The 24,549-nt window shown below is 49.4% G+C and overlaps 11 protein-coding genes across 13 annotated transcripts; 7 read left to right on the forward strand and 4 right to left on the reverse strand.

Annotated features, from left to right (window-relative positions):
• The first annotated feature begins 50 nt into the window (after positions 1-50).
• CNG02020 (endocytosis-related protein, putative) lies at positions 51-4,966 on the forward strand. Its single transcript, XM_024657545.1, has 19 exons — positions 51-890; positions 942-1,141; positions 1,193-1,451; positions 1,506-1,601; positions 1,654-2,216; positions 2,265-2,617; positions 2,669-2,732; positions 2,780-2,885; positions 2,939-3,139; positions 3,194-3,317; positions 3,381-3,407; positions 3,462-3,497; positions 3,547-3,667; positions 3,713-3,885; positions 3,948-4,130; positions 4,189-4,365; positions 4,424-4,502; positions 4,560-4,739; positions 4,789-4,966. Exons 1-19 carry the CDS (start codon positions 119-121, stop codon positions 4,936-4,938), a joined length of 3,864 nt encoding a protein of 1,287 aa, XP_024513214.1. The 5' UTR covers positions 51-118; the 3' UTR covers positions 4,939-4,966.
• A 179-nt stretch (positions 4,967-5,145) lies between these two features.
• CNG02030 (expressed protein) lies at positions 5,146-7,163 on the forward strand. The gene is made up of 9 exons (XM_572166.2): positions 5,146-5,378; positions 5,437-5,541; positions 5,607-5,679; positions 5,740-5,917; positions 5,970-6,323; positions 6,377-6,425; positions 6,481-6,756; positions 6,805-6,889; positions 6,941-7,163. Exons 1-9 carry the CDS (start codon positions 5,183-5,185, stop codon positions 7,023-7,025), a joined length of 1,401 nt encoding a protein of 466 aa, XP_572166.1. The 5' UTR covers positions 5,146-5,182; the 3' UTR covers positions 7,026-7,163.
• CNG02035 (hypothetical protein) lies at positions 6,106-8,040 on the reverse strand. The gene is made up of 4 exons (XM_024658617.1): positions 7,630-8,040; positions 7,525-7,566; positions 7,290-7,471; positions 6,106-7,233 (listed from the first exon to the last, which is right to left on the reverse strand). The coding sequence occupies exons 1-4, from the start codon at positions 7,972-7,974 to the stop codon at positions 7,176-7,178; spliced, it is 627 nt and encodes a 208-aa protein (XP_024514540.1). The 5' UTR covers positions 7,975-8,040; the 3' UTR covers positions 6,106-7,175.
• Positions 8,041-8,158: 118 nt separating this feature from the next.
• Positions 8,159-9,532, forward strand: CNG02040 (n-acetyltransferase 5, putative). Its single transcript, XM_024657546.1, has 6 exons — positions 8,159-8,363; positions 8,415-8,508; positions 8,560-8,884; positions 8,940-8,995; positions 9,057-9,085; positions 9,133-9,532. The coding sequence occupies exons 1-6, from the start codon at positions 8,286-8,288 to the stop codon at positions 9,196-9,198; spliced, it is 648 nt and encodes a 215-aa protein (XP_024513216.1). The 5' UTR covers positions 8,159-8,285; the 3' UTR covers positions 9,199-9,532.
• A 204-nt stretch (positions 9,533-9,736) lies between these two features.
• On the reverse strand, positions 9,737-12,577 carry CNG02050 (hypothetical protein). Its single transcript, XM_571905.2, has 6 exons — positions 12,480-12,577; positions 12,330-12,403; positions 11,850-11,991; positions 11,521-11,800; positions 10,912-11,464; positions 9,737-10,859 (listed from the first exon to the last, which is right to left on the reverse strand). The coding sequence occupies exons 2-6, from the start codon at positions 12,399-12,401 to the stop codon at positions 10,035-10,037; spliced, it is 1,872 nt and encodes a 623-aa protein (XP_571905.1). The 5' UTR covers positions 12,402-12,403; positions 12,480-12,577; the 3' UTR covers positions 9,737-10,034.
• A 134-nt stretch (positions 12,578-12,711) lies between these two features.
• Positions 12,712-13,765, forward strand: CNG02060 (hypothetical protein). The gene is made up of 3 exons (XM_571908.2): positions 12,712-13,015; positions 13,067-13,337; positions 13,388-13,765. Exons 1-3 carry the CDS (start codon positions 12,768-12,770, stop codon positions 13,598-13,600), a joined length of 732 nt encoding a protein of 243 aa, XP_571908.1. The 5' UTR covers positions 12,712-12,767; the 3' UTR covers positions 13,601-13,765.
• A 256-nt stretch (positions 13,766-14,021) lies between these two features.
• Positions 14,022-17,563, forward strand: CNG02070 (cytoplasm protein, putative). 3 transcript variants are annotated; one of them, XM_024658619.1, is made up of 9 exons: positions 14,022-14,195; positions 14,247-14,288; positions 14,381-15,311; positions 15,516-16,072; positions 16,124-16,219; positions 16,276-16,394; positions 16,444-16,599; positions 16,649-16,730; positions 16,789-17,563. In XM_024658619.1, exons 3-9 carry the CDS (start codon positions 14,879-14,881, stop codon positions 17,482-17,484), a joined length of 2,139 nt encoding a protein of 712 aa, XP_024514542.1. In that variant the 5' UTR covers positions 14,022-14,195; positions 14,247-14,288; positions 14,381-14,878; the 3' UTR covers positions 17,485-17,563. The 3 variants fall into 3 exon arrangements, with proteins under 3 accessions (XP_024514542.1, XP_571910.1, XP_024514541.1); XM_571910.2 differs by having other exon boundaries at positions 14,022-14,288; XM_024658618.1 differs by having other exon boundaries at positions 14,022-14,288; positions 14,613-15,311.
• An 11-nt stretch (positions 17,564-17,574) lies between these two features.
• CNG02080 (succinyl-coa ligase alpha-chain, mitochondrial precursor, putative) lies at positions 17,575-19,156 on the reverse strand. The gene is made up of 7 exons (XM_571914.2): positions 19,122-19,156; positions 19,020-19,067; positions 18,854-18,925; positions 18,694-18,737; positions 18,558-18,623; positions 18,137-18,477; positions 17,575-18,077 (listed from the first exon to the last, which is right to left on the reverse strand). Exons 2-7 carry the CDS (start codon positions 19,063-19,065, stop codon positions 17,645-17,647), a joined length of 1,002 nt encoding a protein of 333 aa, XP_571914.1. The 5' UTR covers positions 19,066-19,067; positions 19,122-19,156; the 3' UTR covers positions 17,575-17,644.
• Positions 19,157-19,350: 194 nt separating this feature from the next.
• On the forward strand, positions 19,351-20,167 carry CNG02090 (conserved hypothetical protein). The gene is made up of 2 exons (XM_572168.2): positions 19,351-19,370; positions 19,420-20,167. The coding sequence occupies exon 2, from the start codon at positions 19,420-19,422 to the stop codon at positions 20,074-20,076; it is 657 nt and encodes a 218-aa protein (XP_572168.1). The 5' UTR covers positions 19,351-19,370; the 3' UTR covers positions 20,077-20,167.
• CNG02095 (hypothetical protein) lies at positions 20,063-20,781 on the reverse strand. Its single transcript, XM_024658621.1, has 4 exons — positions 20,670-20,781; positions 20,584-20,611; positions 20,363-20,499; positions 20,063-20,299 (listed from the first exon to the last, which is right to left on the reverse strand). The coding sequence occupies exons 1-4, from the start codon at positions 20,718-20,720 to the stop codon at positions 20,159-20,161; spliced, it is 357 nt and encodes a 118-aa protein (XP_024514543.1). The 5' UTR covers positions 20,721-20,781; the 3' UTR covers positions 20,063-20,158.
• Positions 20,782-20,921: 140 nt separating this feature from the next.
• On the forward strand, positions 20,922-24,513 carry CNG02100 (hypothetical protein). Its single transcript, XM_571916.2, has 5 exons — positions 20,922-21,204; positions 21,256-21,337; positions 21,387-22,584; positions 22,633-23,034; positions 23,089-24,513. The coding sequence occupies exons 1-5, from the start codon at positions 21,018-21,020 to the stop codon at positions 24,091-24,093; spliced, it is 2,874 nt and encodes a 957-aa protein (XP_571916.1). The 5' UTR covers positions 20,922-21,017; the 3' UTR covers positions 24,094-24,513.
• Positions 24,514-24,549: the final 36 nt, after the last annotated feature.

Consider the following 24,549-nt stretch of genomic DNA (forward strand, 5'->3'; position numbering starts at 1 on the left):
ATAGCTGTCTTCCGCGCAACGATTCATCTATATATGACGAAGATCTGATTATTTTGGATCTTGAAACATTTTGCCATCCTTGGCCGCTAGCCCTCGTCATACGGAGTGAATTCATCCAATGCAGGATAGAAGACAACCACCAATTGCCATACCGCCCGCGCCGCTCCTTTCAGCATCAGTCTCAACTCCCCGTCGCCCTACACCGCAGAGAGAGCAAGAACCGTCAGACGACACAGTCCGGCGGGTACCGTCGTCGTACTTTTCTCTTCCTTACAGCTATAGTAGTCCTGCAGGCCCATCACACTGGAGGAACAAGCCGCTTGACAGTGGCTCAGCTCGTCGTCGCGACGGCAAGTTCCGTAGCGCTAGCGTTAAAACAGTGGGCAGCTTTTCTTTGAAGACACCGAATCGGCACGAAGATCTCGACAACTGGCAATCTCTTCAAGACATAACTGGAAGTGACGTGGATGAAGATCAGATTGAAGACAAGGCAACAACAAATAGCCGATCGTCTTCGTTAGCAACTCCTAGCGCTCGGAGCGTACGGTCACTTTTCATATCTTCGGACTTGTCTGCAGACGCCTTGAGTATACCTGAAGGAAGAAGCCACACAAGCGATCGCATTTCTATAGTTGATCGGTTATCATTGTCTCCTACTCAACTGGAGGCCGGAGGTGATCATATTCTTTCTGTATCCCGAGATGATTCTCAACAAGAAGAAGGCACGCCTCGTGCTGCTGTACTACCATTACAATCGCCGGAACCCATTGAAAGGCTGACTTCTGCTACACCCCTGTTGGAAGCCTCATTTCCTTCAGATTTCCTATCATCGAGACAACCTATTACTGAGACAAGGTCCATTGTAGAGAAGAAGGCTTCCACTTTGGAAGGTATGTCTTACTTGTTACTTAGTTTCATGCATCTGTTGACCTCTGTTGAAGGACATAGATATAGTTGGATTCCTCCCACATGGGCCACAAATATACTCAAATGCTCTATTGCCTACCTCATAGCCTCTTTGTTCACGTTTGTCCCTGCCCTTGCGTCTATGTTATCGACCCAGTCGGAGACCGATGCGCATGGGCGAGTTACTGCGGTACCCGCGTATTCCGCACATATGGTAGCAACTATCGTTGTATACGTGAGTAGGCGATGGTGCGTGACTACGTGCTGAATCCTAAAATCCGCCTAGTTCAACCCGGCTAAAACATTGGGAAACATGCTTCTGTCAACCAGATATTGCTTCGTGCTCGCCGTACTTTCCACGGTAGTGTCCCTCTTAGCGACCCTGACGATTCGGTTATTCGATCATTACTCACCCTCACACGGAGAAAGATGGGATTTTATCAGTGAAATGGGTGATTGGATCGTTTGTATAATTTGGATTGGAGGGACTATGGGTGTGTTAGCTTGGTCCAAGTTATGGGTCGGTAACCCAAGTTTCAATTCAGGTAAAGTAAATGTCTCTTCAACAGCTATACAGCGAAACTGATTGGACGAATAAGGCTGCTCAATGGCCGCAATGATTCTGTACAATGTTGTCATAAAAGAGGGTGCAGTGCCAAAATTAATAGAGATTTTGCTCATCGTCTTCACGGGAGGTCTGTGCGATGGTAGTCAACTGAACTTCTCACTGACTTGATATGACTTTAGTTTGCATCACAAACCTTGTGTGCATCACCGTCTTCCCAGTGTCGGCGACTTCAAACCTTCAAAAATCAATATCCAAATCACTCAATTCTTTTTCCACACTCCTCGACCTCCTCACATCAACATTCCTCCTCGAGAAAAGCACAGTCAAAGAGAAGGGACTTACTCTCAAGGATGCAGTTAGAGACCATTCTGCCGCTTTCAAGACTCTGCAAAAGGACCTTTCAGAGGCTAAACACGAGCGAGTCCTTGATGGGAGGATCAGAGGCAGGAACTTGCAGCTCTACGATGCAGCAATCGTCAGCCTTGGTCGGTTGGCCCAACATTTGAGTAGTTTGAGGAGTAGCACCAGGCTCCAAGAAAGTCTGGTCCGCGCCAGTCGCGAGGGGCGGATCAGTTTGGAGGTCGGTGCAGAGCGTGGCCGTTCCAAAATATCCATTTCTGAGGTGGATGCCATTGACGATGAGAGAGGACAAGGATTATCTGAGGACATGGACATTGCTACAAGCGTGCACCTTTTCTTGAAATTCAGAGAAATTGCCGGGACACAGATGGATGATTTGAACGTAAGTAACAATTGTTTTGATGATGTAAATTGGCTTGACTGTGAGCAGACTCGGTGCGATCAAGCCCTGGAAGCTGTACAGGCTCTTTCCCAAGCTCGTCAGATGCCCTGTATCGATCTCCCTTTGATCCGCTCCAAGCTCGCCACTTCCCTCAAGGAATTCACTCTTTCATCGAGCAGAGCCATCAAAAGGGTCTACGCGGGACCCCGGCGGAAGAAGGGTGTCTATTTCAAAACTGATCCAAGCTCTAGTGACAGTGGAGAGAGCGAGAGTGATGTGGAGAGTGAAAAGATTTACGGGGACGGAAACGAATGCAAGCTGGAGGCCACCGAAAACTTGCCCGTTGAAGATCAGCCCGACATTAACCACGGTCCTAATGAAACGGTCTTCTGGATCTACTTGTGAGTGTTCGGTCAACATTAAGATAGGAAGGCTGACGACGCACGCTACAGTTTCCTGTTTACTTTTGAAGAATTTGCACGTGAGATGATATTTCTTGTGGATACAATGGAGGAGGTGCGTTTCTGGCTTTTTTGTCGTATCAGTTATTAACGTTTTCACAGATTGTTACGACTGAGAAAGTCACTTTCTGGGAGCATCTCAAAACAGTTATAATGCCAAAAAGAGGGAGGAAGGAGAAGAAAAGCGAGTACCTCTATAAACAGCTTCGTGAGTCTTGTAGTCATTATATTTCAAGATATTTTCCCAACCTCGCAACGCAGAAAACATTGTCCCAATCGACCCTTCTCAACTTCAGCCGCCATTGTACCCGAAAAATGGTCGTGATTCCACTGGACCCGTTATCGTGCCTGATTTGAAGTCACTCAGTTTTATTGGAAGGATCAAACAGATGTTCTGGGCGTTAGGCGAAAGGTCTAAACAGCCTGACGCGCGTTATGCCATCAAAACTGGTCTCGGAGGCGGTAGGTTGGAAGACAGCCTTTTAGGATTCGCAAATTCTAATAGAAGATGCTTAGCTATGTTGGCTGCGCCAGCATTCACAGAAATTGGACGACCGATATTTCTGAGATTCAGAGGGGAATGGGCGCTGATCGCATACTTTGCTACCATGAGCCAAACCATCGGGCAAACCAATTTTTTGTGAGTTGTTGTGCAACAAAACATTCGCTTGACATATACATTGCCCCGCTTACAATGATTTAGATCGATGATGAGAATATTGGGAACTTTGTATGTTGAAAATAAAGCCTATGATTAGCAGATGCTGACTTTATTATAATGTAGAATCGGAGCGGGAGCTGCTGTCCTTTTCACCAAATTGTGGGTCATAGTTTAAAATGCGAAGGATTGTCCCTTATCTTCTGCTCAGGTTTCCAGACAACAACGTTGCTCTTCCTATCCTAGGGTTTTTCTTCTCGATCCCCTGCTTCTATATTATAACTCAAATGCCCGATTACATGAATGCAGGGCGATTTATCCTCCTTACATATGTAGGTACAATCTTGTATCATGAGGAAAATGCTGAATCGACTTAGAATCTCACGTGCTTGTATACTTACAATACCAGAACGAGAGGAGACGTTACTGTTGAAATGATTGCCTATCGCCGATCAACAAGTGTTATTGTGGGCGTTCTGTGGGCTGCAATTGTTTCCAGGTACTGGTGGCCGTTCACCGCCAGGAGGGAGCTGCGTATGGGCCTGAGCGAGTAAGTCAGATGTCACCTTGCCCTTTCAGTTGCATTTTGATCATCGTCATATTGTTTGCTAGCTTCTGTCTTGATCTGTCCTATCTATATTCAAAACTCCTCACAACTTATGGTAATGGCGTCGACTACAATGGACTAAACGCCGTAGGAGCAGATACTGAAGAAGGAGAGTTGGAACCTTTACTGCCGACAGATGCTATCAGGCATTCTCATCTCGATCACGGAGTAAGACAATTTATGGCCATGTAAGTCTGCGCGAATGAACATTTTGTCCATAATCTCTTAATTTACTCGTGTCATTAGGGAATTGCATCTTCAGAGTCAGCTTGACAGTATGAAAAGCTTGCTGGCCCACACAAAAAACGAACCACGCCTAAAAGGACCGTTTGCATATGGATTCTATAAAGAGGTCCTACTTAGTTGCGAGCGAATGCTCGATAGGCTGCACAGTATGCGCTGTGTTACGACTAGAGATGAGTGGTAAGTTTACTGCCCAGTTTGCGGCCCAATACCAGTGGCGTTGACGAAAACTTATTAGGGACAACAATATCCGGGATACCTTTGTTATACCAGTCAACAAGGAACGCCGAGAGATGGCTGGGAACGTCATTCTATATGTGAGTACGCTTGCAATCAGTGCCTTGTGGCTTACCGTTTACTCACTCTTACTGTAGTTCTATACTTTGTCCGCCGGATTCCGGCTGCGGACGCCCGTGCCCCCATACCTTCCTCCAGCTGAGGAGGCTCGTCAGCGCCTCGTTGACGCCATTCGTTCCCTCGATGTCGTTCGACGCAGAAGCGTTCGTGGAGGTGGAAGACATCTCTTGTTCTTTGCATATACATTGGCCATGCAGGTGGGTCATTTTTAAAAAAAAACTTTTAACTGATGGCTTTTATCAATAGGAGGTGATAGCTGAGCTGGAGTATCTGGGAGCGATGATGCAGGAAGCTTTCGGTGTGATATCTGTCAGTTCCGCTGACGACTTTGAGGACTTATTCGAGGAGCCAGTAGAGGAAGTTGCCAAAGTGGGGAAAAGCCCGAAGAGCCTGTAAATGTCGTATGCATTGCCGTCTGGTCAAGGACGATGGAGGATGTAGAAATGGTCTGGAAGGGGAGAGAGTTGTTGCATGGACGTCACACGGTAACATTGTGTAAATATCTACGTACGAAACATGCGCGTCATAAGAAACAAGGCACAACAAATGACAATCACGTGTCAGGAGCCATTGGGACAGATTTGGACCTTTGTATACAACTTTCTCAAACTTGGAATTTGGAGAGATAGCTCAGGAAACGATGTCTTCCTCCCCAGAGCCCACCGCACTCACGGACCCCGCCTCCTATCTATGTCTCTCCAAATTCAACCGCCGACTGCCCCGCTGTCCTCGAACGAACCTCCCAGTCACTTTTTCCGACATTGGTGATCCAACGGGTATACCGCTTTTGTATCTTTTGCCAAGCGGATGCTCCAGGTGGATAGGAGCTTCTTTGGGTGAGCTCTATGCTCCATGCAGTCCGTACCGTGTGAGAATATGGCTCACAAATACAAGACCCTCTGGCTGCGAGATTTGGAGTGAGGATCGTTGTCATTGATCGACCGGGATGTGGGGGTACAGGGCAAGTCCCTCTCGGAGAGCGGATTGACAGAAGCTGTGGTGCGGTTTAATGATCTAGGTGTTTCGCAGTTGTTGGGCTTTACCACTGACAAACTCTCGGTTAGAAATGGCAGTTTCAGTTCTTGAGACTCTGATGATCAAACCGGCTCATATCCTTGTTAGCTCTGCAGGGATCTAGCAAGTCTCCACTTACCATGTTGAATTAATATGAAAACGTCGCTGATCGTATATGGTCAGCTACGCACTCCATCTTTTGATTCACCATCCCTCAGCATTTAAAACATCGCTCAATCCACCCCCGCGGTTGTATCTTATTGCTCCTTGGGTGCCCCTGCTGCCAATAGATCATCCTGACAGCTGGCCTTTCAAGTGGGATTGGATACCCACGCCATTCATTGCCACTCAACATATCACTGTATGCATTTTCACTTTTTCCATAGCAATTTAGCTGAGTATGACTTTGCCAGACACCACACCTACTGAAAGCCGCCGAGCAAGCTCAAAAAGCGTATGACAGAGGTCTCAAAGCAATCGACACAAGCATGTCATTTGTTATGAAGATGTACAACTCATTTACCGAAGTTCCTTCATCGACTTCCTATTCTTCCGCTCAGGGCACAGCACCGCCATCGATGTCTCCTTCTACTCCATATGAACAAACAAGTATCAAGCCTGGAATGAAGGAGGATGTTCAAGAAGGCCTGAATAACATTATGGGAGCAGGCATGGGCGAGGGTACAGAAGTGCAGGTGCCTCAATCCGAAGGAGAAGGGGGTAAGAAGGAACGGTACTGGGGGCCTACTCCATGTTGTGTGACTTGCGTGAGTGCAACGCTCCACGCAGCGATGTAGAATTGGCTAAAAGGACATAAAAGCTGGTGTCAAGCTACATGCAAGCTGAGAATGGTCAAGGTATCGGTCAAGGTATCATAACCGCACATCGCTCTGTAAGCCAATAGCTAACGCTGTCCGGCAATAGATCATCTCTTGTGCCTCAACCGCGGACCTCGCGACACGGGAGGAGCGTGGCTTCAAACGGCACTATCTGATCTGGCAGCGACAATCCAGTTTGCTCAAGAAGCCGTAGTTCCAAAAACGGCTGCAGAGAAGCTAGCAAGGAATAGCTTGCAGACTGGTCAGGCCAACGAGGCGGACGAAACCGGAACAGCGGGACATGTGAACGCCGTCGAATATCCCTTGGAAATGCATGTCTGGTGGGGCTGGATGGATGACATGGTCGTCAGGAAAGGACAATGTGAGTCCAGATATCGTTCCCGCATACCATTCTGAGACTTGTGTATAGTATATTTCAACCAGCTCGTCGGAGAATATTCTGGTGTCATTGACTTGTTGGTTCATGACGTACCTGATGGGGACCACTCTGACTTGTAAGCTACCCATGAGTAGGGTGGATTGTCTAGTTGACTGATGTGATGCAGGATGTCGAGACCAGTAGGAATACATCACTGCTTCGAGCTTATTCGATCACAAAATGACACAAAGATGCCGAGTCGGGAGCTGTAACGAGACGACTGGTCATGGATATGGTTAGGAGGTGGGGACGGAACTTGTATCATTCGCCAAAGATGTTCTATCCACTATTGTAAATCCTATTCAACTGTGTAGCTGTGTACAAGTACAGTTTTAGCATTCTTGAAAGACAATGGAACTCTATTATATAAACATCTGGAGATCATGTTTAATCGTTGAATTTTCTAACCAGTCATTAGATCTGAATTGATGCTTCCCCGTTAGTCTGGATGCTGCGATTAATCTATGCCCACTTACGAGTCCTCAAGGTGATCATCAAAATCCCGTAGCCCCCTGTGGATTTTTTTCTCCCTAATGACCTTCAGCAAGCTTGCTGGTAATGATTGCGAAGTAATGGAGAAAGGTTCCGGAAGAAGGGTCGGCGACGCTGCAGGGACAGCTTGCAAAAGATATGGAGAAGCCTCAGTAGGAAGATAAGGCTGTGGTTGTTTAGATCCAACATTCTTTTCCAAGTTTGGTTGGTAGGACTTACGATATAGGCCGGTTGCCCAGCCGCCAATTTATCATTGTCGATCTTCGAGGAAGGAGCACGATAAGTTCAAACATACATTCAGAATCCATAAAGACCTATACTCACAGCCAAAGCGAAAGCTCCTTCAAAGCTTTCTCTTAAGATCTTCCACACCCTTTCCACGACTCTGGGAAGCCCATCGCCTTCATCCCTTGCAACATACACACCAACAATTCTCTTATGATTTATTTCAGCGTACTTCCCAACGATTGAGAGCCCTGCTTCCATCATGGGCGATAAGCTTGTGTAATGGTGCAGAATGGGTACGGCATCGTCGACTACTTGCTTCGAATCTTGAGAAGAGGAGGAGGAGAGCAAGACGCCGATAACAGTGGAAGAAGGTTGGGCGGCGGCGTGGAGGATGGGCAGGGAATAGGCGGTATCGGTTATAGAATAAGAGTACGAAGGCATTCTCGCAGGACTGTTGCGTGGATGCAGTTATATAAGTAGAGTTCGTTCAGAGTTCGTTCGTTGGTGGATGACAACAGCGAGAAGAGTCACGGCGGGGGTTAATGTCCAGGTGTCCCGATCTATATGTGTATCCTCCACTCTGATCTTTTACGAACGAGCAAGAAATCACCGGCGAGCGAGTGCAGAGTGTCCCGTTGTCTCTATCATTATTCCCGTCACAAGAAGCAGCCACAGCATCCCGTACTCCTTCTAAACACGCGTCTGGTCTCTCGCACACCCTTTATTCTAGGAATCTCAACCTCTCTGCGCACATGTCGGTCATTCGCCCGTTCGATCCCACAGACATCTTACGTTTCAACAATATCAATGCCGACCCATGGACAGCGACAGTGGGTTTCTCGTACTTGAGTAACATGAATATGCTGACGCTTCTAGTGAAGTATCATAATGGCTACTATGCCAGCTATACAGCGCAATGGCCTGACTGGTGTGTCGCCGTTGAAGGCGCTTATGACCCAACATTGAAAGCTTACAGTAAGCATGGAAGCTTCATCACACAGGCCCATCTTTTAACATTATCTCCAGTGATCTCCAAACATGAGCCTCCGGCCCCCGATCCACAGCATCACGGTCATTTAACAGCTCTTTCAATTGCTCCATCGCACAGATCACTCGGACTCGCCCGTGTTCTCATGGATGTTCTCGAAGGATTAAGCGGACCAGGAGAGATAGCGGTGGAATGTAATAATGATCATGGAGCTCATGCGCACGAGCACCAAGCGGTCCCTACCGGAGCAGCGCGCGATTCGGTGGATGCGTGGTTTGTAGATCTCTTTGTGAGGTGCAATAATGTCAGGGCAATAAGCATGTACGAAAAAATGGGGTACAGTGTGTACAGAAGGGTAGTTGAGTGAGTCCCTCTTTGTTTTCTCCTTCTAGTCATAGTGCTAACAGCGTACTACTAGCTATTATAATGGCATGGAGGGTGTTGGCTCTACAAGAGATGAATTGGACGGTTTTGGTATGGACGAACCCTTGCTTTTGACATCTAGGATGAATGGCAAACTGATTATTCCGCGTAGACATGAGAAAATCAATGCCTAAGGATAAGGTATGGTTTCAAAGTAGATTCTGAGAGCCAAGCTGACTCTTTATTAGGCCAAGCGATACGTTAGACCAAACGGCCGTGACATTCTCGTCTCACCCGATCAAGTTTGGGCATAACTCCTGCCTCGAGATGCATAACGGCATATACACATTTATCGCACTAATCAGTTCATCTTTTCATTAATTATTCAACCATCATCGTCATTGTCAATCATTCCTATGTACTTATTACCGCAATGATTTGCCATCCGCCGTATAAATACAGTCTATATCAATTTTCTTCCCCCATTCTGATTGAGGTTTTCTTCGGTTCCAACTTTCTGCAAGGAAGATCGTGGCGAAATAAAATAAAAACTAGGGATACAGGGTGAAAATACGTCTCTTCATGAAAAGGAAGAATGAAGAATTGGGGTTTGAGAGTAATTTACGGAACAAGATGCGAAACTCGTGGCGCCAACTGATTGAAAGTTTGTGACTCGTGATTGTTTCCCCAAACGAATTACCTCGCAAAGCGGCTAATAGATACTACTGATACACTTGTACGAACCCTGCTATTGCATTTATGACACTCTCCGATACAGCATTCAAAAGCTGGCCGACTAACACATGAGTTCTTTGTTTATCAATATTGAGTAGACACTTGGAAATCTAAGCAGACGGATAGATCCATGCTCATTGCTCATGCAAAACGGTCTTTATAAATACTTAGGAGATCCTATATCTTGAACTCGTATCACTATGGCGGGGACCGACAAACAACTATTTCCGTAGGAGATCTTGGATAAGAATAAAGAAGTTATCGAAACAGACAATAAATAGTATGCCCATCTGCTGGGGCTAAGGACAAAAAGCCAGTATGTACAACCATCGGGAACTCCATTTAGGTGGTTGATTCGCTCAACTCCTATACGCTACACACAACCGCTTCAGTAAGAAAAGATCAAAGGCGATGATCAAAGCTCCATTTCCATCGCCATTCCCCATTCTTCACCTTCCCTCTTGTCTTCTTTAATGTCCCCCCAACCGTCCTCTTCTTCCTTTGCTTCTTCCTCTTCGTCCTCTTCAGCTACTCCAGCTCCGCTTCGCACGGAGCTGCTAGGCACCTGAGTCCTCACGCCAAACATCCCACCGCCAACCATTCCTGTCTTCATATAGGTCGGCATGCCAAGGCTGCCTCGCCTTACTGAACCTATAGAACCAGGCATCGGGCTGAGCCCAGGCACAGTGAGCGAAGACGAAAGAGAGGAAGAAAAGTTGAGGCCGTTCATGTCTGGAAGTGATCCGATGCTGTGAGGAGTAGCTGGTCCCTGAGTAGAGGAAGAAATAGAGGGGGCTGGGCGAGGGGATGAAATGCCCATCGGACGAGATGGGCGGGCATAAGGCGAAGACGCAGGGGGAGAGCGAACGCCTAGACCAGAATGCACGGCTCGAGGCGAGGGGTGAACTCCATTAGAGCGAGGGATGTATGGTTCGGCGGCTCCCATGCTGCTAGTAGTCGAGTCGCTTGCAGCTGCTGGAGACGACTTCCGTTCCGCCTTCTCGGCCAGTGTGCCCAGAGCGGTGGTCTCCCGCAAGGAAGACGGAGTGAGGGGTGCGGCAGTAGAAGTGGATGGGGATCGGCCCAATGACACTTCTCGCGCGGCGCGAGATGTGGCTCTCTTGGGCAATGAGTCGTTGGAACCGGCGGGAGAAAGAATTGCAGGCCAGAGAGACTTGTCGGAAGGAAGGGCCCTACCTCCTTGAGATGTAGGGTCGAGGTGAGCAAGAATAGCAGCAGCCTGGTGAAGTTCTGTCAGCACAACAAGTTCACTTGGATAAAAGCGAACTCACTTCAAGCATCTGCACCTGTTGATGTTTACTCATGCTCAGCGCGGTCGGTTCCTTCCAGTGTGGGCTGTGTTCCCATCTATGTTTTACCAAGCAACTGGGGTGTCTGTATTCCTTGTTACACGTCTCACACTTGAATACCATCCCTTTTCTTCTACCTTTTACCCCACCACTTCCCGTACCCAACGCGAGCTTCTCCCACTCTGGGCGAGAATCATCAGCATCTGGTTCAATTTCATCCTCATCCATGTCAATATCGTCGGCACTCCCACTTCTGGCGCGAGAGTTCTCTTCATCATCATCGTCGCCAAACTCCATGTCCAATTCGATATCATCTTCGGGAGGGGTGGGGGCTTTGCGCTGGCCCTTGGTGGGTAAAGAGCCGGGGACAGCAGACACTGAGCGCGTCGGCAACGGCGCGGCTGTTGGAGCAGGTCGAGAGAGGGAGGATCGACGGTCGGTCTTGGCGAAATCGAATAATTGAGGGGCAGGCGAAGTACCCAATGTGGATCGGCGGGTCATACTAGCCGGTCCGTCCAATGATGTTATACGACTGCTACGCAAATGTTGGTTTAGCATGCTCGCTTCGAAACGGACAAAGGACCGGCTTACCTATCCTTCCCGACGCCACCCGGACCGGAGCCACTTTCACCAGTGCCAGTGAGTCCCAGCTTGCCCCTGCCGAGGACTCCGGTAGTGCTGCTACTCATCCTCCTCGCTTTGGGCGCATTCTCCTTACCAGCCTTCTCTTGAGTGGCTTGGGGTCTAGTGGCTGAAAGATAGGAAGGGTGTGAGGGAACGCTCGCGGGTACAGTTTGAGGGGCGGTTTGTGAATGTACAGGGAGAGGTCGAGGTACATGGACAGGCGTGCCATTCGACAGCGAGAGGAGGTCTAAAGGAAATGAGCCTCTCAAACGGAAAGGTGAGGAATGATAACTTACCAAAGGCATGAGCATGCATATCGCCGTCGTCTCCGTGCTCACACGGCGGCAAGAAGCTCGGATGAATGAGATCGTTCTTGCCTTGTTGTATGAGCGCGGGCGAGTCGGTCTTGGGTGAGAATATGCCGGGGAGGTTTGTTGGCTGTTTAGTTTGTGCCAAATCCCGGGCGTTCGACAGGAGAAAAAAAAAGAAGAAAAAAGTTGATCAAGACGAGATGCCAAATTGCGCGTTGAAAAAAAGTCGAGACGAAAGGATGTAGTGTGCGACGCCAGTGCGAGATCAGATAGTGAGCGACGGTCCACGTTGTTCACAGCATGTGTGAAGATGGGAAGACAAGCAGCAAGAGAAGGGTGTCAGCAGTGTGTTTATGCTGGAAACGCCGCTGGGCGAAAATACGGCCCGGACGATCGCGATAAAGCGGACTTTTTTTTTCTCCTTTTTCTTTACAGCGAAGGGAAAGTATGGGAAAGAGTACTGACCTCGGTAAGGGGTGTCTGCTGGGACTGGGGCGAGCGCCATTGCTCAAAGTCGGCTACGGGTGGGTTGGGCATCGCTGGAACAAGTCAGCACAGCGACCACAGGACACCCGCACACGCGGCGACGGGAGGAGGAGGAGAGGAGCAGCTCACTGGTGCGGAAGCCGGGGGACAGCGGGGAGAGAGAGTTCAAAAAAGCAATGGGGAGAAAAGATAAAAAGACGAGTTGTGTTCGCTGTTCGGCTTCTTCCCCAGCGTGTTCAGGGAAAATTCAGAATTAGAAATATTTTGGAAATATTATTTAGGAATGCGATGATTAAAAATCAGAAGGCTATTACAAACCTTATCTGGCCTTCATTACATCTGTTTCCTAATCCATAACAAACCTGAACTCGTCCGTCAAAATCACACCATTTTTTATCCGTTCATCCAAGACGCAGCATGTCGCCGGCCGTCAAGAAACTCCCGCCCCCTGCGCCTCCCAAGCAACGTTCATCCGCCCACCCCTCGGCATTGACTCACCCATCTCATAAAGCAGCAACCGTTCCGCTCAAGCCTCTACAGGGAGTGAGCAAGACTCGCGGGGATGTAGGCAAGGCCGGTCATGGAAGAGAATGTATCTTTGTGACACGCAAGACGGCGCTCGGTGCTTTAATGGGCAGATGTAGGAGCTTGGTTGTTGATGAAGGGTGAGTATGCTCTTGTTGGAAAAGTGGTCCATACTTATTCTTTGCAAACAGATATACCTCTCTTACGCTTTACGCCCTGGGCCCGGCAATCTCTCATGCCCTCTTGCTTCTTCACGCACTTTTAGATCTATTGCCGTACCCAAAGGGAGAGAAGGGAATGTGGTATGAAATCCGAACGGGCAGTGTAGAATGCGTTGACGAGATAGACAAAATGGGAGACGGCCAAACAGACGGGAATAATGCAGTACAAGAAGAGGATGCCTGGTTGAACGATGTCGGCTCTGTCGAAGCCAGTGTACCGGAGCGAGCTACTAGGATCAAGGTGACTTCATTGTTAGCATGTTGTGCTGCTCTATGCTGACCCCGAATTAGTCTTCGATAGAGATCACCATCCACATTGCGCCTCGACCGGCCTCAAAGAGCTTGTCTACGATCACGGAGAAGAAGAAAAAGAACAGACCGAGCAAGAAAAGCCGCATGGCGAGGTGGAATAGGTTAAAAGAAGAGGAAAGGCTGAGAGAAGAGGAAGAGGAAGAAGAAGTGGAAGAGGAGGAAGGCGACGAGGAGGCTACCATGAATGCATGACAGGCTGCCCCTATTTGAGATGGAGTGGAAAAGGGCTTTCTTTTTGTACTGGGTATGTTGGTCGTCTGTGTTATAATTGTATTCGATCCTCTTGTACCTGCACAATGACAATGACATGTATGGCCGCCACGCAGTCGCTATATACGCTGTCGATGCAGTGGTGACTCGCTGGATGTCGTACCGATGCCTCCGATGAAATGTTATCCGACTGATCTTACGTAACTGCTTTGGGATGGGAATAATTCATCATCGCTGAGAAACGGGCGTCCGAACTGATCCGCCGGTGAGCCTGGGGCCAGCGGGCAGAGGAGATTAGAGGAGAAACGGAGAGAGCCAAAGACAGAAGGACCGCCAAACGACGTCGTATCTCTCATGCATATCGTTATTTCGTGCAGCCCGCTTACCACCCCGGAGTGGCCGTCAATATTCAAGTCACCCAAAAGTTGCTTGCGTCACAATCTCTACGTACAACGTACAGGCAACACCCTTAAAAAAGGGATCGGAACCTCCACCCCAGCTCAGACGTTTGTTCCCCGCTTTGCCCCGCCGATTGAGGAAACGCAAAAACGACAGCGAAAGGAGAGGACGACCACCTGTACGCTGAAATAGTAATCTGGGATTAGATCGGCACATAACAGAAGCACAGGACTAGGACATCTCCGGTGCTGAGCCATTCAGGGTTGAGACGGTGAGTACATGTACCCTTGTACACTATCCACGACGGAGAGCAAACCTGCAGAACGAGATACAGTCGTGCTGACCCAGCACTACTTCTCCCAGCGTTAATCCAGGCATCTTTGGACAGATACAAGAAGTGGCGAGACCTCTTTGAACAGCGACGTCAGCGTCGGCAACATTTTCCATTTTATTTTACTTTTTTGGATATACAAGGAGTCTACCGCCGTTGGGCCGTCACAATCCTGTAGAATCGTTCTGTGATCACACGTCGAGGTCCCCTCGTCTAGTAGTCGCCTCTGATCTATCACCGGCACCACTGCTAATAAACGGACAGGAGGTCCAACCGTCTTTTTCTCCATTACCGACTCAAACAAGCACAGCGGGGAGTACTACATTCGATCATACTCGCCTATCACAGGTGAGATCAAGCGAGAGGTATCCTGCGAGTGCGAGCTTGGGACAGTTTTCGTACTTGTGGCGAGGAACAGGAGTCTGCACCAGGAGACGGAAATCTGCCAGCATTGAGTTCACCAAAAAAGTTGCCGTCCTCGTCCCAGTCACCGCCATTGTCTTACTTGCTGCCGAGTTCAGTCATCAAAAATGCCAACCATGCCGCCTAAAGACCGGCCAAACCACATCGCCCTTCCTGTCGGCTCTACAACTCCAACAGGGAACAACTCGACGAACCCTGGTTCCCCTCGTACCCCTCCAACTGCGACCACCAACAATCCTATTGGGCCTCAAGCTACGTCCCCGACGTCTCGACATTCGTTTTTGGGATTTATGCGGACAAGAGGTCGTTCATCTACCTTGGGACAGCAGCCATCGACATCGGCCAACTTGAGCAGCCCAATTCAAAGTCAGTTTCAAAGAGCAGCCACTCCTGAACGAGCAGGGAATTCAAGGGCCAATGCTCGAGAGCAGAGTATCTCAGGGAGGGCTGGTGGCGGTAACGGGGTAGCCACGGGAAGCGGTGTGATGAACACTGGAGCAACTGTGACGAGAACCGTCAGCACGCCGTTGAGCGGATCGAGTAAGTCAGTTTTGAGATTGCGGTCCTTGCTGGCCGGCGGTCCGTGCGGTATGACTTTTTCCTTCCTTCCTGCCATCTTGGACTGGTGGCGTGTTACCATTAACTGGATGTTTTTTTTTTGCTTTTGCATTTCCACATTTTTTTCTTGGCCCTTCAATCGTTTATGTCTTTTATTCTTGAGCGAGACACTGACCATGCCTATAGCCATTCCCCCCGCGCCTACCACCTCGGCATTAGCTCCTGATGCTTCTCTCAATGCCGCCCCTACACCTCCTGGCAATCCTTCTAACCGGCTGAAAACCTATCGCATACGCCTGGTACCCCATCTGGAATCCAATCGCTCCCTTCCGTTTGAGCCTGTCATCCGCGAGATGGCACCAATCTCCGTTACCCCCTTCCCTGGAACGACTCCTTCCGATTCCGCCATGCAAATCGCCGATTCCGGTACTCTCTCCAGCGCTGGGGGAGGACGAACAACTGTCGGTGGGAAGCCTGTGGCCCTTGTCCTCAAGATTGGCAGATTCACAGACAAGTCGGACAGATTGCCTGTTCCAACCAACTCGGCGCCTTTGGGCACAGGTGGGGGTGGAAGTGGGCATGTAAACGGGGATGGGACATTAGGTCCTGACGGACCTAGGACAGGATCAGCAACGCTTTCTGTAGCTGGCGGTGGGGGCGAGGTGACAAGCGGCAAAGCAGCGTTCAGGAGCAAAGTCGTTAGCAGGAGTCATGCAGAGATCTGGTGCGAGGAAGGTGGCAAAGTACGTCTTTTGATGAAGGACGCAGCTGGATTGAACATTGACGCTGAATAGTTCTACATCCGAGATACTAAAAGCAGCTCGGGAACATTCCTCAATCACATCAGGTTATCTAGCCCGAACACGGAATCAAGACCCATGATGCTCAAGGTAAGCCTAATCTACCATTCAAGGTAACAACATAGGCTTAAACAGTCAATTTTTAGGATGGGGATGTTCTCCAGCTTGGAGTCGATTATCAAGGCGGCACCGAAGACATGTTCAAATGTATCAAGATGAGAGTAGAAGTTGGACGTGAATGGCAGCGAGGCGCCAACGAATTCAAGTTCGTCACGCTTCCACTTGACAATGGCAACAGCTGACAGTGCCCAAAGCACTAATGCGCTCAAGCAACTCAAAGCTCTTGGCGGAGACGTTTCTGTTTCTGACAATAAAGGTAAAGATACACCCAGTAAGAAGGCGAAAGCAAGCGTGACAGACTGCTGTATCTGTTTGTTTTCTGTGACAGTTTGCCAGTCGCTTTTTATAGCGTGAGTTATGTGCCAACCGCGCGTTTCAACGCTGACAAAAGGTCAAAAGGCCGTGCTCACATGTCTTTCATTACAAATGCATTCGACCGCTTCTCTTACAACATTACCCTGGTTTTTCTTGTCCTCTTTGTGTAAGGCAGACTTTTGAATGAAACGGTTCCCCGCTTTCCGCTAATGTCTGATATACAGCGGACTTTTGCGAATTTGGAAGAAGACGTCGAGACCGAAGATGCTTGGGAAATCGCATCTCGCAGAGCAAGCGTCATCTCACGACGACCTTCCAACCATTCCATTCTGCCTGCCGGATCATCCACGCCTGCTGCTGCTGCCGCCACCGCAATTGAAAGTAATGGCAACGGCGATGTCGGCACAGCTATGGTTGTGGGGGACAACGAGGTTGCTTCTGCTGGTGAACTTTTACCTGCTCCCCAGGCACCAGGGGAACCAGAAGGTCTGCAGGCAGGCATGCCATTAGCCAGGCAGGCTACAGCTGTCGCCCAAGTCGATCCCATAACAGCTGGACTCGACCTTACGTCCGAAACCATCACCACAGTGCCTGAAGAAGCTGAAGGTTTTGTTGCTCCATCGGCCTCGACCATCCCCCGCCCAATTGTGCACCCGGCTTCTTACGATCAATCTGGCAATAGTACCTTTTCTGAAGCCGCCACACCCATGAATGATACCTTTTTGAGCACGTTGGCGCTCGCGCCAGGGATGATTCAGCGGCTAGAGCTCGCCGATGAAGTGAGCCAGGCGGGTACCGGTAGTCTGAGTGGGATGACCGGAAGTAATGCGGGAAGTAATGGAGGGAGTAATGTGGGAAGCAGAAATGAGAGTCGAAGGCAGAGTAGGGAGATTGAGAGGAACGGCGACATGTACCCTTGATAATATTAGAGTTGTTCAGCTTCCAAGACACGTAGGTAAGGTACCTTATGGATTGTAATCATCTTGACCCTCAAGTTGGGTATGTAAATATGCAAGTCTAGAGATACCATTCAAACGTCCACTATGGTAATCACTACTACACTAGGGGTTGTCATTAAAATTAAGCCTTGCCAGCCTCCTTCATAGCCTTCAACATCAAGTCACCGATCTGCGCCGGACTCTTGGCGATGATCGCGCCCGCCTTCTCAAGTGCAGCGACCTTGTCGCTGGCAGCGCCCTTACCACCGCTGATGATAGCACCAGCGTGACCCATTCGCCTACCAGGAGGAGCTGTCCTACCAGCGATGAAGGCAACTACAGGTTTGGGGTTGGCAGAATTCTTGTTGTGTTGCTCGAGGTAGGCAGCGGCCTCCTCCTCCATGGAACCACCAATTTCGCCGATGAGGACGATACCCTCTGTACGGGGGTCGGCAAGGAGAACCTTGACGACGTCGATGTGCTGGGTACCGGGGAAGGGGTCACCGCCAATACCAACGGTGAGGGATTGACCGAGACCAGCGAGCGTGGTCTGGTTAACGGCCTCGTAAGTCAAGCTGCAGTTGAGGGTCAGTTTTGGGCAGCAAAAGTCTTGGACAAGCTGATGTCTACTTACGTTCCGGACCTGGAAACGACACCGATTTTACCCTGAGTGAAGATATGGCCTGGCATAATACCCATCTTACAGCCTTCGCTGATAATCCCTGGACAGTTACCACCAATCATCCTGCTCTTGCTCTGGCTCTTCAAAACGTTCATAATCTTGATTTGATCTCGCTGAGGGATACCCTCGGTGATGGTGACGATGAGTTTAATCTCGTTCTCGATGGCTTCAATGATAGCATCGGCGGCGAAGGGAGGGGGAACGTAGATGACAGAGGCATCAGGCTGAGCTTCTCGAACAGCGTCACGAACGGTGCCGAAAACGGGAAGACCAAGGTGAGTTTGCCCGGCTTTCTGTGAAACAGTCAGAATTAGCGTAGGTAGTGCGACACGAAAAAGAAAAGGGCCAAGGCAAGCTAGAGGACATCACGTACTTTGGGGTTGGTACCACCGATCATCTTTGTACCATACTCGATAGCCTGTTGGGCGTGGAAGGTACCCTATGCAATCGGCAGGGTGTCAGCTGATCATGCACGAGTAGAATCCATGTATGATAAAAAAACGACCTACGGTCTTACCGGTGAAACCCTGAACGAGGACCTTGGTGTCCTTGTCTATTGCAAAAGCCTTATCAGCCGTAGAACCAAGGAGAGAAAGAGTATGATGCTGGTAGGCAGGGATCACAAAGCAAACAATGTAATGTTGCTGATGTCAACGAAGCAACACTTACTGATGAGGATGTTCTTGATAGTGTCCTCGTAAGAACGAGCGACGCTCGAAGTCGCAAAACCCCGAGGAGCGGCTATATAAGGGGTTGATCAGTGACATGGCCAAATGGATGGGCTTGCGGCAATGGCTAGGGCTCTTTTGCGGCAATGACCCGCAGGTGAACGTACCAGCCGAACGAGCGATGGTGGAGGTAGCGCGGAGAGAGCGGAACATGTCTGTGAGGTGTCAGTTTGAGGTAAGTATGGGATGAAGAGGAAATTTGGCCTTACTATGGGATATTTTTCGGTAAGAATACAAGGATTGACTGTGCGAAAACAAAATAAAGCCCCAAGCGACGGAGTGGAAGCTGCAGAGAGAATTCGGGGATGCCGCGCACCACCCGACGGAACTAAATCCCGAACAACGCCGCCACACTCATTTTCTTCGGGGGCTCGCGACGCGTCGAGGCACACGCGTAGAGGCATGATCGATCCTCTTCTCCTTTCCCAGCCACCAGAGCACCAACACGGATACGGACAGTGAGCAACTCTTCCCCTCCTCCCCCACCAGCACCCTCACCATTTACAGATGTACGGCGACCTCGCCTTGCAGCTCGTCAACTCCTCACACCGCACAACACTCTCGTCCACACCGCAGCTTCCTCTGCCGAAATACGCCCTCCCTCTCATCCTCTCCATCTGCCTCGAAACACGGCAACTGGGCACCTCTATCGCGTCTATAGCAGAGTCCCATGGCCAATTATCCCTGACGCAAGACCGCGGTCTTGTTTGCAACCTCACTGTCCAACATTTAGCGGCGCGGAGGAATAAGAGATGTATGCTGGCGTATCTGGCGACCAGGGTGGGAGGAATCAAGGAGAGATGGTGGGACGCTGGGGGAGGGTTGGCATATCTGCTCAGTCCCGCTGCAAGTGCCAGTGTTAATCCTGAGGCGGACGCCCCAGACCTACGCTCGGCTCTGAGTCCTCAAGAACTTGACTTTCTAAGGGGATATAACAACCTTCTACTTGACTACAAGAGCGATTTCCTAGACGTGCTCGACTTGACGGCAGGGATAGAGAAGCCGCCTGGGGAAATAATGGTCGATGTGCGAGTTGTAAGGGACGCTGGCGAGGTGTTCTTGGATAGCGGAGAGAGGGTTGATTTTAGGAAGGGTCAAAGGTTCAGACTGGAAAGAGCGCAGGTGGAAAGGTTAATCATACAAGGGTACTTGGAGGAGGTGTAGTGCGGATATATTTTGTACATATATGTTGTCAGATAGGGTATATACTATGTTTTTTCTATCTTCTAGCCCAATGGACCTTGTCTCATTTGGGAATAGCATCACCATTCAAAGAGTTCGCCCTTCGCCTAGGTTGCACTGAATTCAACAGGGCTTTGATCAGGTCGCCATTCTCTGCTCTCAGAACTTCCTCAGCGTCCTTCTTGTCCAGCCCTGTCTGCTGAGCCTAAGAACATGGTCGCAGTCAGCTTCCAAGTGCTTAAACTGACCCAAGGAGACGTAGGCTTACAATGAATTCGACGTCCTGGGCTTTGAAACCTTCAGCCTTGCTCAAATCCAAAGCTTCCATCGCTTTCGCAGCCTTCTGCCCTTCCTCTTTGGTGTTTCGTCTTTCGTCAAGTTCAGTCACAGCATCCCTGAGGCTGTCTAATTTAGGCCACGTCTTTGGGTCAGCTCAAATATATATACTCTGAGTATAGTCTTTCAATGCAGTAATTACTCTATACGTACCTCTGATATAAGAGCCGCCGTCAAGGAACTGCACCAGTTATGTTAATCTCGCTATCACCCCGGAAAACGACCGGCATCGGACGTACCTCCTGTATAACTTCTCCCTGGCGTGGACGCGTAGTCGATCCGCTGGCCATTTTTATAAATTTGTTGTGTGTGGACGAGCTTCAGGTTGAATGAATGATAAATGACCGGCCGGTTCTTTCAGTGACGAAGGAAAGAGAAGAAGAGTGACTATGAATATTTACGTAATACATCCTAAAGCTCGGCCCGCTGCGACGAGTAATGACGCTGCAGAAGAGCTCGTCTGCGGACGGACGGAACGTTCGGCTTGCAGTGTTCGTTCGCTGTAGCCTGTCTCCGTTATATACTTGCCCATCTTTTGCTTTCTTCTGCTTTTGGACCTATTCAAACTCCGAGAAGGAATTGTATTCATGTCGGTTCAATCACCCCTCATCGCGGTCCCCCGCAAAACAACTACAGACGTGGACTGGGCCACTCCCATTCGGCACGTAATCGCAGCCTCGTACGGTGAAGATCCAAACAGCTATGCCGAAGAATGTGCAGTCCTGCAACGGTGTAGGCAGGATGCTGTGAGAGGCGCGGGTAACGATCAAACAGGTAAGGCGATACCTATCTTCTCGGACACAACATTGGCTAATTATGAGCCAGCAAGGGACCTTTTGTACAAGTACTTTGGGCAGTTAGAATTGCTCGAACTGAGATTTGCAGAGATCAAAGTCTCCTTCCCATGGCAAGCATATTATTGTATCAGATATAGGCAAAGCTTACTTATCCTGCAGGAATGATGCGTTCACCGACAAGTTGACTACTCAAACTTCACTCGCTTTTGAAAAGGCCTCCATCATCCACCTGATATCATCTATCCTGTCGTCCCTTGCCCAATCTGCCTCGCGTTCAGATCCTGAAGGCTTAAAACGAGCCTACTATAACACCCGAGCTACTGCCGGTATGCTGACCTACATCAACGAAAACTTTCTCCACGCCCCTTCAACCGACCTCAGTAGAGAAGTGGTTCATCTTTTGATAGGGATAATGATGGCTCAAGCCGCCGAGATCTTCACGGAAAAGCTCGTTGAAGAAAAAAAATCAGCTTCTCTCGTAGCCCGGTCAGCCAATCAAACAGCATCTATGTACACGTCCGTCGTGGATGAGATGAAGGAATTCCAGGGCAAAGGCGTCTTTGATCGCAACTGGCTATATGTGCTCCAGATCAAGGCCAAGCTGTTTGGAAGCCTGGCCCAGTACTACAAGGCAACCTCAGATAGCGCGGCAGGAAAACATGGCACAGCATTGGTCAGGCTCAAGATAGCCAATTCCCTCATTCAAGACGCCCAAAAACAGGCTTCGTCTTTCATTTATACTTTCGTGGCAGCGTCAACACCCAGCTTGCCTCATGACGCTGCTAATGCCTTGAATGAAATTGTCAAGGCCCATGCAACTGTCTGCGGTGAAGCCAAAGAGCAGGCTGTCAAGGATAACGATCTCATCTATCATGAAGTCCTCCCTTCTGAAGCTAGTCTTCCTGCCATCGAGAAGCTGCCACCCGCGGCTCCCATCACCATTCAGGACGTATACGGTAATCAAGAAGTTACTAAATTGATCGGGCCAGATATCTTCCTTAGACTTGTCCCTCTCGCGGTGCATGAGTCTGCAAGTGTTTATTCAGAGGAAAAAGCCAAATTGGTGAGAGCTGAGGTTGATAAGGTCGAATTGGCAGAAGGGGAGATCCAAGCAGGGCTTGACCATCTCAATCTCCCCGAGGAGATTGACAGATGGCGCCAATTTTTGGAAGGAGATACAAATGATGATGTTCCTCTTAGTCAGCAACTGAAGAGCTTGGTGGATAGTGTCGGGGATGTGAGACAGGTGGAAAACGATTTGGGTCGCCTGGATGGTGAGAGAGCCGCATGTGAGCGAGAACTAAGAGAACTGAACGGAGCTCTGGATGCCGAAAGTCGGGAATGTGAACGCATGAGGGTAAGCCAACGGTCTTCTTCCGGAAACCACTGCTAATAGGCCTCACAGGCTAAATATACACCCAACTTTACGCAATCTCCGTCAGGTCCACAGACTGCCAATCTGCGCTCCAATTTATCCGCCAATCTATCTGCTCTTTCGTCGGCGTCTACCTCTGACGCCCATCTACAATCACTTTGGCAATCCATCCAGCCTTCAATCTCTCTTCTATCTTCAGGCCCGAGCAACCTCGAAAGAGCGGCCAGGGATATAACTGAGGGAAACCCTCAGAAGATAGACAAGACTGTCAGCCTACTAGACCTAGATGACGAAGAAGTGGATCGAAAGGCATTAGGACAGGAAGAAAAAGACGCTTTGAGAAAAGCTGTGGATGACGGTCGAGAGAAATTAGATCGTTTGAAGAAGATTAGGGCAGAAAGAGATGAAGTTCTCAGAGATTTAAAAGAGAAGGTTTGTCAATCATCTATCTATATATGACAATTGTTGTAACTAACAATGAAACAGATCCAGACGGATGACGTCTCAAACTTGCTTCTTCTCAACCGCCGCTCTCAGAACGTCGAACCACAACTCTTCGCATCTGAACTGGAGAAGTTCCGACCTTATCAAACTCGTCTGGCTGCCGCGGTATCTGCATCCAGGTCGATCCTGCAAGAACTAGATATGCTCGTCGCCCAAGTGCATAAGGGAACGGGCTTCCGCGAAATTTTGAGAAAAGAGAAGGACCGCCAAAGGATCATTCGTGACTGGGAAAAGCGGCTGATCGAAGCTGGTGAGTCTTATGCCGAGATCAGGGCCGGATTGGGCAAGGGCTTGTCATACTATGACAGTCTGAGAAGAGTGATTGAAGATCTGAGGATGGAGGTTCAAAGGTTTACAAACTCAAGGGAGCAAGAAAGGAGGAATATGGTCAGCGACATCGAGACCCGCCAGCGGTTAGGCGGCACATCTCCTTCAACAGGTGGGGTCGTTGCTAATCGGGGTCTGGAGGAAAGGCTAGCGGCATTGAAAATGGAGGCTCCACCTCAGCCACCTAGATTGGGCACAACATCGACCCCCAATCTTCCACCGCCGCCTGGACGCGGAAGTAGCAACGTTACATCCAGCTACCTGCCCCCACCGCCTCCACCAAAGCCACAATCGAACCCTTACGATTTCTCTACGCTGGCTGGATTTGGGTCGTTTGCGACTCCTTCTGTTTCCAGTCCCCAGCACGTATACCCATCGCAACCGCAACAAGCGTACAATCAGCAGAGCTACATCCCGCCCCAACAGAACCCCTATTATCCCCCACCTCCTAGTAGGCCTACGTACGCTTCGCCTCCGTTTGCACCTCAGCAGCCACCAATGCAAAGTGGTCACTCACCCTATGCACCGCCTCCTGGACATGCTCCTCAACCCCAACAGCCTCAATACCCGTCCTCTCAGAACCAACAACAAAGGCAGGGCTATAAATATCCCGGCTACGGGCAGCAGGGCGGTTACGGGGGCGGTTACGGACAATATTAAATGGGGCGTTGTCGATTAAGCGGCATGGCAAGAGAGATTCGATAGCGAAAATGGAGCCAGGTTGTTTTTGGATGAATCGTCTATAGTCAAATCATTATTGTATGTTAATTATGCGCACTTGGAGGTCTTCTTGATTTTCTTTACAAGATACTGGTGCATGATGCCCTTGCTGTTTCTACCAAACCAACTCTGGTCCCTTCATCAACGGTAGTGGTGTATGGTCTTTTCATATAATATCACTAGTTGTGTTGTAGGTAATAGTCCTGCTGCCTTAATCAAAGGTTACAGTACTTCAATACCTTGATATTCTGTTACTCTCGAGTTTGCTTCATGCCTATTTCAAAGAATGCCCTGTAGAGAAGAAGAGAGAGATGAAGAGACTGAGCGAAGACAGTCAAAGAACAAATGTCCATCAACTAACTCTCTATGCATACATGCCGCTTACTGACAAGCGAC

This window comes from Cryptococcus neoformans, assembly GCF_000091045.1.
Source record: "Cryptococcus neoformans var. neoformans JEC21 chromosome 7 sequence".
NCBI lineage: Eukaryota > Fungi > Basidiomycota > Tremellomycetes > Tremellales > Cryptococcaceae > Cryptococcus > Cryptococcus deneoformans.